Source organism: Cyanistes caeruleus, chromosome 10, assembly GCF_971803275.1.
Source record: "Cyanistes caeruleus chromosome 10, bCyaCae1.hap1.1, whole genome shotgun sequence".
NCBI classification, from domain to species: Eukaryota; Metazoa; Chordata; class Aves; order Passeriformes; family Paridae; genus Cyanistes; species Cyanistes caeruleus.
In genome coordinates this window covers 9,272,499-9,286,024 of record NC_141710.1, presented here as the reverse complement: position 1 = coordinate 9,286,024, position 13,526 = coordinate 9,272,499, and the positions used below count along the sequence as shown (strand labels likewise).

The window sequence follows — 13,526 nt, the reverse complement described above, 5'->3', positions numbered from 1 at the left end:
AGCACTGCAAAAATTTCAGCTGTGTCAATGGTAAAAACATTTTCTTGCAGGAGTGAAATTGTGCTGTAAGTACTTGTTGGTTTTTTAGAAATCTTAGGATGTGTAAATGTAACTGATCCCATCTAGGTTATCATTAAAGGAGTTTATTGGTGAGTTTGAGGTTAAAAAGCCCCTAAAGCTCAAAGGATAAGGGAAACAGGTGTTTTCCCAGAGCCTTGGAAGTTATGCTACAATCAGTGTCTTCCTTCCCTTTGGGCTTCATGATATAGTAAAGTTGGTACATTATAGATATGGTAACATTTATAATAAGAAAATGTGCAAATACAGCAGCAAGATGATTTTTCCAGACTGCTTAGCAAATAAATGGTTGTGTACAGAATAGCCTTCAATCCTGTGAACATCTTTCTGTCAGAGGCAGCTCCTGTTATTGATGATGGCAATAAAACTACTGATTATTATTGGACAAATTTCCCAGACATGAAGAAAAACCTTCAGACATTTTACTTCCAAATCTTTCAGTATGTAACAAAAGGTTTGAGGTTTCAGAAGTTTAGTCCCTGAGGATAAACAAATAAAGTTGTAAAGAGCACACCTTGCTAATATGATTGTTCCTTATTAGCATAATAGTTTTCAAATAAACAACCTGCTAATGTCTCTAATAAGCAATTACTCTATGATGAAAACTGCAAATGGAGCCCACTGGTGGGTAACAGATAACAGTAAAATCTGTCAATAAAACAAATATTGTTCTGCATGAACAGCTCTCTTCTTCACTCCAAGAGAAGAACAGAGCTGCCTGGGTATTTTTATAGGCTGATGGTTGACAGCCAGATATGTTACAACACTGCTCCTCTGATGCTTTGCTGAGATGTTACGTGGAGTCTTTGCTCTTTACAGTGTTAGTGTTACAACAAAATAAGGCAGAGATCTTTACTTATTTGGAGCTACCTACTCTTGAGTCCAATAAAACCACAGTAGGGTGAATGTTTGCCCAGGAATAGGGATTTGACAGACTAATAGAGTTTGTTTTCTTTCATAAAAGGAAAATGATAATTAAAAATTTGGAGTCTATTCTATCTCTGAAACATGCAAATAAATGGAAGTAGCATCTCAACACTCTTTTCTTCTTGCTATTCTAAATCATTTGCAGTGGTGAAAAAGATGTTAAATGCATTCAACAATCTCACTTTCCCAAACATTGAAAAGTGTGAAAAAAGTCATAATTTTTCAAGCATGGTTAGTGAACTATTTTCAAAACATTTGCAGTGCAATTTGCATACTTGCCTAGTTGCTCTACCATTGATTACAATGTGTTGTGCTTGCTTTGGTCCCTGTACTCCTGCACTCATTTTTCCAAAATAATTTTGCATTTAGTTTTCAAGAAATAAGGATACAGAATATGAGAAAATCACAAATCCCCAAGCCTTGTCCTTCCCAAATTCCATGGTGAGTATGAGGGTTTTATTTTATATATAGCTTTGTAGAAATGGGATCGTTTGAAGGAAAATCTTGAGCAATTCTTATCTTTGTTCCATTCTGTACTGACATCATGGTACGAAAACGCAAGGAATGTACAGTAAAGCCTGGTGTGGGAAGAAGATCTTGACAGAGGGATGATTAATGGTGTCTGAAAGAGGGAAAACAGTTATGTAAGAAATACAGCCCATGAGGTTGAAACTGAAGAAACCATCACAGGTGCAGACTGTAAACAGGCCCCAGAGGGAAGAATATTGGTCTTTTAAAGGTGGACTCTGTAAACAAACAGACGAGGCATAGGAAATACCCTTCCATATAAATTTTTATGGTACAAATAAGTACATGGAGCACATAAGCACTGTAAGTGTTTATAAACTCAAAGAACATCCATATTGCTGTAAAGCTGCACAAATAGTACCATGGTGTAAATTTATATAGCGTGAGGCAGATGTGTGGTCTGATGGCTTAGTTTGTTTTTTTGACTTTAGCAGATGACATGATTTCTGCGTCTCTGGTTTTGTTTTGTTCCATTTAGCTGCTCTCAGCTACATAATTGTTCTTTCAGCTTGTAAATATTATGGTCAACCTCCAGCAAAGTTTAGATGAGGCCAATCAAATGTAAACAAGATTGTCTGCACCAATGATGTGAGTAAGCAAAGTCATCTCTTGTGATGTTTCTTCCCCCTTTTCTTACTCCCCTGGTACTGCAAGAGCTTTGTGGAGCCTGCTGTGGTACTGCACAGCCTGGGGTTCAGTTTAACTGCCTGTCTGGGATTATTTTTCTTTTTTTTTTTTTCCTAGCTATTTGGTGTTGAATTTATCCAGTGAAATGAGAATAATGGACGAGGATCACCTCTGGGGAGTGTCCTCACATCTGTCCTTCTGCCCCTGCCCTAGGGGTGGCAGCCTGCAATCTCAGCACAAAGTTAATACAGGTGTGAGGTGCAGCAGAGGGGCCCAGAAGGGCTGAGGGTGAGCAGAGATGCTTGAGGAGCTGCAGGCTGTTGCAGTGCTGTGACACAGATGCTGTCAGACCTTCTGTGCAGTTTCCCAGCAGGGCTCAGCCCCCTGGGCTGCTGTGCCCTGCAGCAGGTGACAGCCAGCAGCACAGGGCCTGGTGGCTCTGGCAGAGCTGTTACTGTGCCCCAGGTGCTGCAGTCACCAAACCCTCTGGGTTTAATGCCTTTGCATTAAAAAAGGTGCACATGGAACAGTTTTTACCCTTGAATGTGGTCTTTAGGGTTTCATTAGGCTCTACTGTCTAAGGGTTTCACATTGCTCTACTGTCACTGTGCAGCCCCAAACCTGCAGGATATGCTGGCAACACAGTGAACGCACCCCATGAGTTTCCTGCTGCAAACATGAGCAGGTGGGTTTTCCTTGCATGCAACCTCTTCCCCTTGCTTTGGAGCTTCTCACTGCTGTGCACTTAACACAGGCCCTGCCTGCTCCCCTGCATCCAATCTTTACCTGTCTCCCACCCCAGTTTCGTGTCTCCAAGTGCCCAAACCCTGCTGTAGCTTTTTGCAGCTGTAGCAGTTCAGCATTACTGGCAGCCAAACATTCCACACCTCATGCTCCCATAAGTAGTGAGCTGTTGGGTCACAATTTTTGGTTAGATATGAATTAACCTTCAAGGAAAAAAACCCACCGAAGTAATGACTGCAATGCTATTGATCTCCTGGGAATGGAGCCTGGGAGGTGTCTGACATTTTACGTTGTTATCTATGGGAGAGGAAGGAGCTGGGCTGTTTTTTCCCACAAGAAATGTATCTATTTTTGAGAGCAAAGTACTTTCTTTGCCATGGGACCCAAAACAGTTTTTGTTCACTGACTCACAGTCTCTGGAGGCCTTTTCCCTGAGCTTAGGAGGCAAATGCTTAGTGGTTTGCAGATGGAAAAGTGACAGCCCAATTAGCTAAAATTGCTAATTTAAAGGTAAAGATGCTACCTGTTTAAAGCTATCTTGGCTTTGAGAACCAAACAGCCTCCACCAGCCTCATTCCTCTGTTTTTACATACTGACTTGCTGTGGATTTGGTCATAATAACTATTGGGTGAGAATCTGAAAGCAATATATCAACAGCATATGATTTATTCTGTGGTTCTTGTGCAGAAAGCCAGAATATGATTTCATGCTTTCCTGTTTCTCTTTTTGTCTTCTTATGGTATGAGAATCATTATTAGTTATTTGCTATTAAATTTTTCCAATAGCCTATTTGCTTAATTATGGATGAATGCTTATTGATGAATCTTTCTATCCCAAGAGACAATCTCACCAAGACCCAGGCAGAAACTACAGGAAATGTATTGGACAATGTTCACATTGTATCTGTTCTTGTGGTGTATGGCAGAGCCAGTATGGGTCAGCTTGGCAGCTCATGGCTGCCAAGTCAGATCGATCCACAGGATGTTCCATGTGTGTTGTTATTTATTCTTTGAATGATGAGGAATGTCTGTAATGGCATTAATGGTCCAAACAGCTGAAAACTCTCTGCTGCATCTCTGCAGGGTCTGAGGGTGGATCCATGTCTGCCTTGTCCACATGGAAGGACAGGACTTGGTGGCAGATGTACTCTGGGAGCTGCCAGTGTCCACACAGGCTGGAAGTTTTGGTAGGTATGGGACACTGGCGGTTGGGACCAGACATCTAAGCATGCTTTTCTGTTTCATTCAGAGATTGCATAGGGGCTGTTTAACCTTTAGATAAAGCCTTTCCAAATAAAATTATTTACCAAAGGAAAAAAGTATCAGTGAAAGGGGTATAACAATATTCAGAATTCTTCCACATTGCAAAATTTGTGCAAGGAACTTCAGAAGAGTTACTACCAGCTATGCCTAGTAGCATTTCTTAATATTTGTAGTTGTTCTTTAATCTATATACCTAATCAGCTCCTTAAACTGTGCTCCAGGCATAGTGAAGTGGAAATAAATATTTAAAAAATTGCCTGAAGGGACGAAGTCTCTTGGTATTTATGGTAAATGCACTGCTTTGCTCTTGTTAGGAGCTTTCATTAGTTTGAATTGTCTGTCTTAATGCAACCTGTAAATTACTGTGAAGGAGATTCCAAAATGGAATGTGTTACCATGGAATATTTTTACTGTTAATATATAATAAAGATGTAACCCTCATATATCCTGAAGTCAAAAAGCAACTTCAGATTTCTTATTTAGAAGAGGATATCTTAAAAGTACATGTGATGTTTTTGCTTAAGGTGTGCCGATCAGGTGCAGTTGGTTGTTTTGAAAAATGTAGTAAAGAATTTCAGTGCAGTGAAACCATTTTGCTGTCTGTTCACAAAAGTCATGTTTTTTGTTGGCTTTCTGGAGCTTGGTGTGACTGAGGTTGTGCCACTGTAGGGCAGAGGGTCCATGAGCTTCCGTATCTTGAGACACAGAGCCAACAGAGCTACAGGACAACACACTGGAGTGGGATCCTGGCTGGGCTGTAACTTACCTTATCAAACAACTGAGAGCTCCTTGCACCACATTTTTGACACTGGTGAGCAGGTTATGTGCGCTGAAAGTGTGGACTGGACTGGCAGTCAGTACCTTGTGTCTTTAGGGAAGGATTCCAGTCTGTAAAGGACCTGCTGCAGCTGATTTTGTGTTTTTTCATCCTATTCTTTTGAATCAGCCTCATGTGCAGAATGTCTGTTCAAAATCCTTCTTACTGATGTTTCATGGTCTCTTATTTCCATTATTTGACAATTACTAAAAGGAGATCTTTTAACTGATGCAGCATTAAGAGCAGATCTTAGAATAATCAGTAGTTTTAACAGCTCTTTCTATTCTCCCTGCTTTTGTGGCATATTATAAAAGTGTCAATCTCTCACTGCTATCTAACAAACAAACTTCTGCCCTGGATCCATTTCCTCTTGGGCAGTTTGCCAGGAATAACAAATTAAACTCCAGCTCTCAGTTTAAGAAGTTTCACTTCACTGAGTAGAGTTCAAGTGCAGTCTATTATCCTGACTAAATGATAGAGGAGTCCTTTGATGTTTGCTTCTTGAGTGGTTTATACAAGCCAGGGCTTCCTGTAGGAAAAAGAGCTGCAGCTGAAGGAAATACTTGATTGATCAGGTAATCTCTTCCTCTCACTCTTTCTTGAGAGTGTCTGAGTGCCCAATGACAGAATCTCACAGGGATACAAAGAGAGACCCAGTATAGTCTCCACCAGAAGAAGTCACAGAGTTTGATGATGTTTCTCAATTTTTCAGGTAAGAGGGACCAATCCTGCTCCTTCCACCTTCCTGTTCCCCACTGCTTTCCCCACATCGGCTCTGGTGGTCCACCATGTCTTGTTCAACCTGCTTAATTTGTAAGACTTCACAACTGGAATTAAGTGTTCTGCCTTGCCCATGAGCTGAACTGGATAATTAGTAGCGCTAAAGGGGAAGGGCTGCACCCGGGCACCTGGAGCAGGAGGCACAGGGGATAGAGGAATAACATTATGTAGGAACAGAAGTCCTCCATCTGTACCTGCCAGCCAGCAGATCAGCCTGGCTGTGTCACTGAACCATGCACTCAGGGCTCCTCCAGAGCCCTCTGACCTTCAGCTGGGTCCCACTCTGAACTCTTCTGGAAGATGCTGATTTTATCCTTTGATCACCAGAGTCTGTGTTCATTTTATCACATAAATGGTTAAGTGCTGTTGTTTTTTGCTCTCTGTAAGAAGGTAGAGTGATGCTCCCCTCCCAGTAATTCTGGCCTGGAAGTCTGAAGGAAAAGCAGAAGATGGCTAGAATATATAGAGGAAAAACAGGGAGAGTGCAGTGCAATGTGGTGAAAACATAGGGATCAACTAAGAATAAAAAGGAAAGAGGTACCAGCAAACCTTGCATTGTCTGAGTTGTTTCAATATACTCACTGTTCTGTTGTCAGTGGTAGTGAACTGCTGTGCTTGATTTCTGAATCTGAGTATTTAAAAACTCCCTTTGTTAGCTTATCACGCGCAGATAATTGGGGTAATTTTTTCTGTGCCAATAAATGTTCACAACAACTACTTCTCCCTGATTCTTTAGAGGCATGGCCACAACATGTGGTGGGGTGCAGCATTGATTTCCTGTCCAAGCTGGAGCACCTGGGCACAGAAATTACTTGCTGAACTCTTGCCTCTAACCAAGGGGACAGTGGAACAATCCATGAGCAGCACTGCAGGGCCAGAAGGCACGGTGCTAATAGTTCAGTATTGCAGGGGAGTCTTGCTCCCCTTCTTAGCTCATGGCCTTGCAATTGTGCTACTTTCTTTGACTTGGGTGTGTTGGGTGCCTGTCAGATGGCCACTGAGCTGATTCAACTCACTAACCCAAGAGAAAATAATCTCCATGTAATACTGTCACTGTTGGCTGGAAGGAGACTGTGAGGAGATTTGGAGGCAAACAGCCTTTATTTTGCAATTAAGATGTTGCAATACCTGTGGATATTTCATGCTCCACAGTGTTGCAAGAGTCCCTTGAGCAGAACTCATTGAATTTGGTTTGTAAAAGCTTGTCCAAAGTATGGGTATTGGAAGATGTGAAATTACCTGTTATTTAGTGCAAAGCAGTCCTATATATTTTATTACAACTTATTTTGTGTTGTATAGAAGCAGCTTTCCTTTCAGCTATATCCATGACTGAAACACTTTTAATCCCAGACACACAGCTTCTCCTGGCCTCCTTTGTTATCTAGAGAAGCACTTTGGTAAGGTCTAATTACTTGTTGAAATGCACATGTTGGAGACCTCAGTATTTCTTTTCTTTGGAGCCCGGTGTAACAGGTGGTTTCAGGGTACCTCCTGGATGACTGAATGAACCTGGGAGTTGCCTCTTTCCCACAAGTTATTTGCTGTTGCTATCCACCTTTCAAGATCTAGACTCCCATCACAGAGAATTTGGAAACCTTTTTGCATGTAGCCCCAGGAGTTTGTCCCATGTAATGGACACTGATGTTTTCCAATCAGCAATGTTATTTTTAATCTCTGCCATGTCACGTTATCTTATTGCTTCACAGACCCCGTGACTGCTTGTGCCTGCAGACAAATCTAGCACAGGCCAGGGGGAGGGTAATTCTTCCTTTTTGGTCTGCCCCCTCCCCTCTTACATCTCAGAGGTCTATTTCTATCTGGGAGTGGAGGCTGGGAGGCCAGTTGTCTATATGTGACTTTATGTGACAGTGCCTCTGTGAATCCAGGCAGCCTGGCTGCCTTCTCTGAATCTCTCCTGTAACCCACAGTGCTTCTTCTTCCCCCAGTGAGACTTTTGCCTCTAAACAGTTGTAAGTTTTCTTGGGAATAATTTCTAAAGCAGTTATAATTTTCGTGTTGTATGCCCAAAATGTGTACACCATTTCAAAGAAACCAAAATGTTTCTTTTAAACCCTCCTCTTCCTGCCTTCCCATAAAAACGCTGCTCATCAGCTAGTTCAACGTTTGTGCATTCCTCTTCTTGTCCTAGAGCTCAATGCTACTCCTTTCTCAGTCTGAGGATGGACAAAGGATGGTCCCCTACTAAATAGAAACATATTTTTCCTCTCAGGAGATTTGCTTTTATCCAAGTTGACTATTGAAGAAAGACAAAAATGCCAGAAAGAGAGATGTGAGCTGAAGCAATTTGTTTGTCTGCCTGCGGGCTCACCCTTACATCAAAGTCCAGTGGAGTTGTGTGGTCACATTGTCAGGTGTGTGTCCTGAGTGTGAGGAAATGAAGTTTACAATGATTGCAAAGGGATAAGCTTTTAGAAAGGTTGAATTGGCCAAGTCTCAGTCACCTTTCTCTTGTTTCTACTCATTAAAAGACATGCTCTTACTTTCTCTTGAACTCTCTTCTGGATGGAGCATTAGAATGAGTTCCATTATGCCTGTCCCACACAGGTAGTAAATCCTCTGGAAAAAGCAAGTGATAAAATTCTGCTAACTTTGCCAAGATTATCATTTTTGCACTCAATGAAACATGTTCCAAGATGGGTGTAAAACAGAGTTCCTCAGCTGTAGAAAATGTTATTTTTGGTGCTTTTAAATTTGGTTTTGAATTTCAATTTTTAGGATCATCAGCTTTGAAGTGGTAATCCAGGCTGGATCCAGGTTCTGACTTGCAGAAGATTTGGAACAAGGTGTTTCAAATAAACAGCATCTTCTTGGGATAAATTCTGGCTATTTGAAATGTCTAATACTTCATACTGCTGGTCAATTTGATTTGTTGTGCAGAAGAACCAGACTCTGTCCTAGCTGCCCAAAACCCTTGGATTGTCCCTCAATGTGGTCATGGAGAAACAAGAGCAGGCACCTCAGCATCCCCTCCAGAAAGTCACCTCTGTGAAGGCTATGATGGTATCTGTGGTATCTCCCCTTGTAGATGCAAGGCTGGAACTGCAGCTTCTGTGACTGACTGTGGCTCTGATGGTAAACATAAACCAGAAATACACTGACTGCTTGCACTGAGAGACAAAGCAGCCCTATGGCAATAGGACTCATAACTGCCAGCATTTCTTGCCTGCCAATTTACTTCTGTAGTAACTGGGATAAGGCCTTAGGGGGGAAAAACCATGACAACAAACATGGCAAAATATGAAGCCCCTTTTCTTTAGTAGCAACTGCTCTCTTCCCAAAGCTGGCAGTGAGGGAGAAGACATGAAGAGAGCTTGAAGCTCCTTTTTACCCAGTGTGTATCTTAGAGATTGATTTCTTCTGCTAGCAAAGAACACATAAGAAACTCCTGCTCCAACAGATTGTTCCTGTCACACAGTTTCGAGCTGGCATGTCACAAAGCCAGGACACACTGCCCCACAAGCAGCTGCCCCTGTGTCCCTGGCATGGTGAGCTGCCGGTGGAGTAGCCATGAGCATGAAGCCACATTCACAGCACACCTTGGGCAGCCAGTGCAGCCCAAGGGAAGGGATCCTTCCCTCCTGTTGGCCAAGCAGCACTACATGTGCTGTGTAGCTCTTTCGCAGGTGGTTGCAGTTGGAATGCTGAAGGTTGGACACTTCTCTTTATTGAGAGGAAAGAAGACAGTGACATAATCATTTGGTTGAAAAATATGCAAGGAAGGACAGAAGGAAGAGAAGCAAACCTTGACATCTCTCCAGCAAGAATGAAAGAGGAAGACTATGATAAGTCATTTTTAGGAAAGCTTTTCTGCTTCCTTATGAGTCACTCCCATTCAGCTGGAGGGCCTTGCGTTGTCTTTTGCACACCATGGGAATAGCCCAAACATCTCCCACAGAAACTGCAGGAGTCACAAGCCCATGTCCATTGAGTTCAGCTTGGGGAACCTCATGTCTGTTGTGCCAGAGGCTCAATGTGCCTCTCTCTGTATGTGCTACTGGTAAAGGCATTCCTTGCAAATCGGTTTTGAGGCTTTTTGGCTTCCACTTTTGTGGTAAAGCACCCCTCCTAAAACTTTGGGGAAAGGATGGGAGAAGAGGAAAACTGCATGCAACTGGCATTTTTATATCATTATTAAACTATTCTGATGAGAGAGAATCCTAGAAGTTTTTTAGTGATTTGAAACATTTCCATTTCTTTGGAAAAGTCTTTGCAGAAGCAGATTCTGGGATTTTGGCTGGCATTTCGTAGCAGCTGTTGCCAGCTTTCGTACAGGTCTGCTATAAAGTGCATAGACTCTGGTGTGCTATGAGACTGTGTGTTCCTAGATGTTTTGTCTCTGTGACAGTCCCCAGTCCTCATTTCAAATTTTAGAAGTCTGCACAACGATAAAGGCTTGAGCATCCCACTGCACAAGTGCAAATGAAAACTGCCTTTGCTTGACCCCCTAAGGCCCACCGTCTTTGCTAATAAAGATTCACTGTGTAACTCCCCATTAAAAGTGGCAGTTGGAGGCCAGGAAAAAATCAGTTATCCAGTGTTTGAAATATCCGTTAAGCTGCTGGGAGCCACCATTTGATCTTAAGCAGGATACTTAGATGTGTTCATTTTTAAGTGTCAGGTAGTTCAATGACTTCACTCAGCATTTGCATTTTATGGGGGTTACATGTAACCTGAAGAATGAAAGGAAAGTTTGCCATTTCCTGTAAACATTTTTGTATAAAAGTGTCACATGAAAGGCTGTTGGATGAAAAAATTATTGTATTGTGGAGTGCCTGGAAAAAGTCACTTAGGCATTATTTCAATCCTTGGCAGTAACTATTTCAATGTATATTGTTTGTTTAAGAAACCTAGAACACTGCTCCTGAAATGACTTTCTTACGACTCTGGGTACAGAGCCAAGTGCAGGGAATCTGTGTTTGGGCGAGCAGATAGAGTCTGTCCCCTTTGGGACAGTCAGACCATGTAAGGATGCAGAAGGATTCTGACTGTTTTACCTGGAATTTAATTCAGACCACATTGGCTCAGCATTGGCATAAGCCTGTAACCAAAGCAAGTAAGCCTAAAGGTCTACAGTCATTAGATGATTTTTTTTTATACCCCAACAAAAAGCATTATAATGAGTTCTCTCTTCGTCTTCTCAGGCTCTTTTGATTGGTTGAAAGGTGTTAAACATGCCACTCTCTTAGGGCTTTCATCTTTATGGCAACAGTGTCAAGTTGCTCTCCTTGAGTAATTATAGGATAAAAAAATAAAAGGGAAAGAACCTGGAAAAGCCTGGAGATATCCAGATGAGACAAGTGGAAAACACATTTTGTGACCATGTGGTGTAAATCAAAGATTTTATATATTCAATAGGAAATTTTGTCCTTTCAAGCGGCAAAAGTATTTTGGTGATTAATTTTATGTTTAATCTTGTATCCCACCACAGAAACAGAAGTTTAAAGAGTGATCTAGTGACTGACAACAGAAATACATTGAGAATTTCAAGCGTTGATATGTCTTCAGCAGAAAACAAGTACCAGTAAAAAACAAACCCATCCTTTTAATAGAGAAATTGGTGGCCAGGTCACCACCTACTTTGACAAGTCCTTTTCTCTTGTGTCATTTGTTGGTTTTGCTGTTACCTGTATGAATGATCAAGGAGACTGATGTGTCAGCAGGAGAGAGGTCACACACAAAACTTGTCTCCTGTACTGTCTTTAATTGAACTTCCCCTGTTGTTTCTCCAGGCTGGTGGCTTTTCTGCACAGATTTAGATGCAGACAGTGCCTCCAGGGAAGCCAGGTTAACATGATAGCTTGGTCACAGCAAAAGTCTTGAAAGATTGCAGGAGACCTGCAAACATTGATGGAGGAAGAATTTTTGGTAATGGTAATGGCAAACAGGTGCATACAAATAGAGGAAGGCAACTGTAAAAGGTCAGGAAAACACAAATGGAGTAGGACAGGACACAGTCTTAGAATGTTTAAAAGATGTTCGTCCAGAACATGTGGCAATTCTGGACACTTGAGTCATACAGTCAGATATTTTTCCCAGGAAACCTTTAAGCAATTTGAATGATATTTATTTTTTGGTGCTTAGGCAGCCTGTGAGTGATGGTATTGAGGAAATATGAATAGGCTGACAAAATTGCTAAGCAGTAAACTGTATTGAGTTTATCAGGACCTAACCTGTCCAGCTCTGGTTTTAATTCAAGAATATTTAGTTATCAGTTGCTATAGTGAAGACACATAGATCTGAGGAGGAATCAGTCTCTTTCCTATCTGCTGGTGTCATTGTCCCTGAGGGAGGAGGGAGAGAATACAGAGGTCCTTATTTCAAATATCCCTCTTCTGGGGCAGTCCTCTCAAAGGATTTTAAAGTCCCAATAATTCTCTGCTCTTTGCTCTACCTCCTGAATGGAGGTTTCTCTAGGAAGTCTTTAGAGGCTGTTTGTCTGTTGTACCAGAGGAGCTGGGGAAAAAGCTCCCTCACCCCTTCTCTTCTGCTCATCAGAAGTAGCCACCTGATACTTTGCAAATTGTGGTCTCTTTGGAGGCAGGTCAGGTACATGTTATCCTCATATATTTGTAGGTAAAAGTGATGCTGAAAAAGGTGAACATGTTTAAGAGGTTAATTGGCCCCCAGGAGATACTTCCTCTATTGTACTTTCCTTAAATGTGTAAATAAAATGCTAAACTTGTTCAGTGGAAGCTTGAGCCCTGTTCTGGCCCCCATGCCCTGCTGCAGTGTAACTTGCAGTACTTCCCTCTGAATTGCAGAACTGCCCTTGTCAGTCCATTATCTGTGAAGGGAAAGGAGGAACCCTTAGTGCCAGCCATAGGAAAAGTCCAAGAAATTTCAGGCCAGGTTATTTATTCTCCTGATGTTGCATTTTGTGCTGTACCATTCAGGACAGAGCCGAATTCATGGAGGCAGGTGGGTGAAAAGCAGTTCTAGGCTTTTTCCCATCACAGCAACTTTCAGGGAATCTCTAATAGCTGTTTTCTTTCTTGCATTGATTGAGTCAGAGCCTTAGATTCAAAACTGCTGCCCTGACATTTGAACCTTTCAGGCAGACTGCTCTGGCAGCACCTTATTTTTCTGTTGGAAAAGGAGAGAAAAAAAATCATTGACATATAATTAATGGAGCCAGATAGACTCTGAAATCTGAGCAACACCCATTATTGAATAATGAGATATAAATTCTTCGTTATAAATCACTTTAACATCACAATGGCATGGGAGGATTCAGAGGAGATAGTGACTTGTTTTGCTTAAGCAGTGATCTTGTACACATACAAACGCTCATGAGAGATGTTCTGTTAAAGATAAATCTTTACAGGGCAAACAGAATCATGGACCAAAATGGCAAAATGGAGCAGGTAGGAAAGGTGGAAGGAGAGGCAGAAGGAGATCAAGATCTTACTTGGCCTTTTTCAACCTACTGAGTCCCTGTCTAATTTTGTTTTAGAATCAAGACTGTAGAGTTCTAGACAGGTGAACTCTCTCTTACATCGACTTTTCTGAGGTATCCATCCACAAACGTGTTTCTGTCTGTATAACTGTTGTCTCTCCGAATGCAAAATATTACTAATGCATAGCTTTTAATTGATTACTAAGCTATAATTAATTGTTCTTTTTAACTAAGAGGGAGCTTCAATGCTTTAAGATCTCCTAATTTTGAAAGTAATTAATTGCAGATTAAATCAGAAGCCACTTGTTAGGTTTAACAAAACCAAATTCAAATTTGAAAAAATGTC

At 41.5% G+C, this 13,526-nt stretch overlaps 1 protein-coding gene across 1 annotated transcript in view; it reads left to right on the top strand.

Moving 5' to 3' along the window:
* Positions 1-13,526, top strand: part of LOC111933541 (uncharacterized) — a 234,127-nt gene that overhangs the window by 19,986 nt on the left and 200,615 nt on the right. Inside the window, exons 3-6 of the mRNA XM_086844843.1 lie at positions 1,375-1,446; positions 2,042-2,121; positions 2,774-2,845; positions 3,987-4,090. Of these exons, the coding sequence (XP_086700969.1) occupies positions 1,375-1,446; positions 2,042-2,098 (129 nt within the window). The 3' untranslated portion in view covers positions 2,099-2,121; positions 2,774-2,845; positions 3,987-4,090. The remainder of the gene's footprint in view (positions 1-1,374; positions 1,447-2,041; positions 2,122-2,773; positions 2,846-3,986; positions 4,091-13,526) is intronic.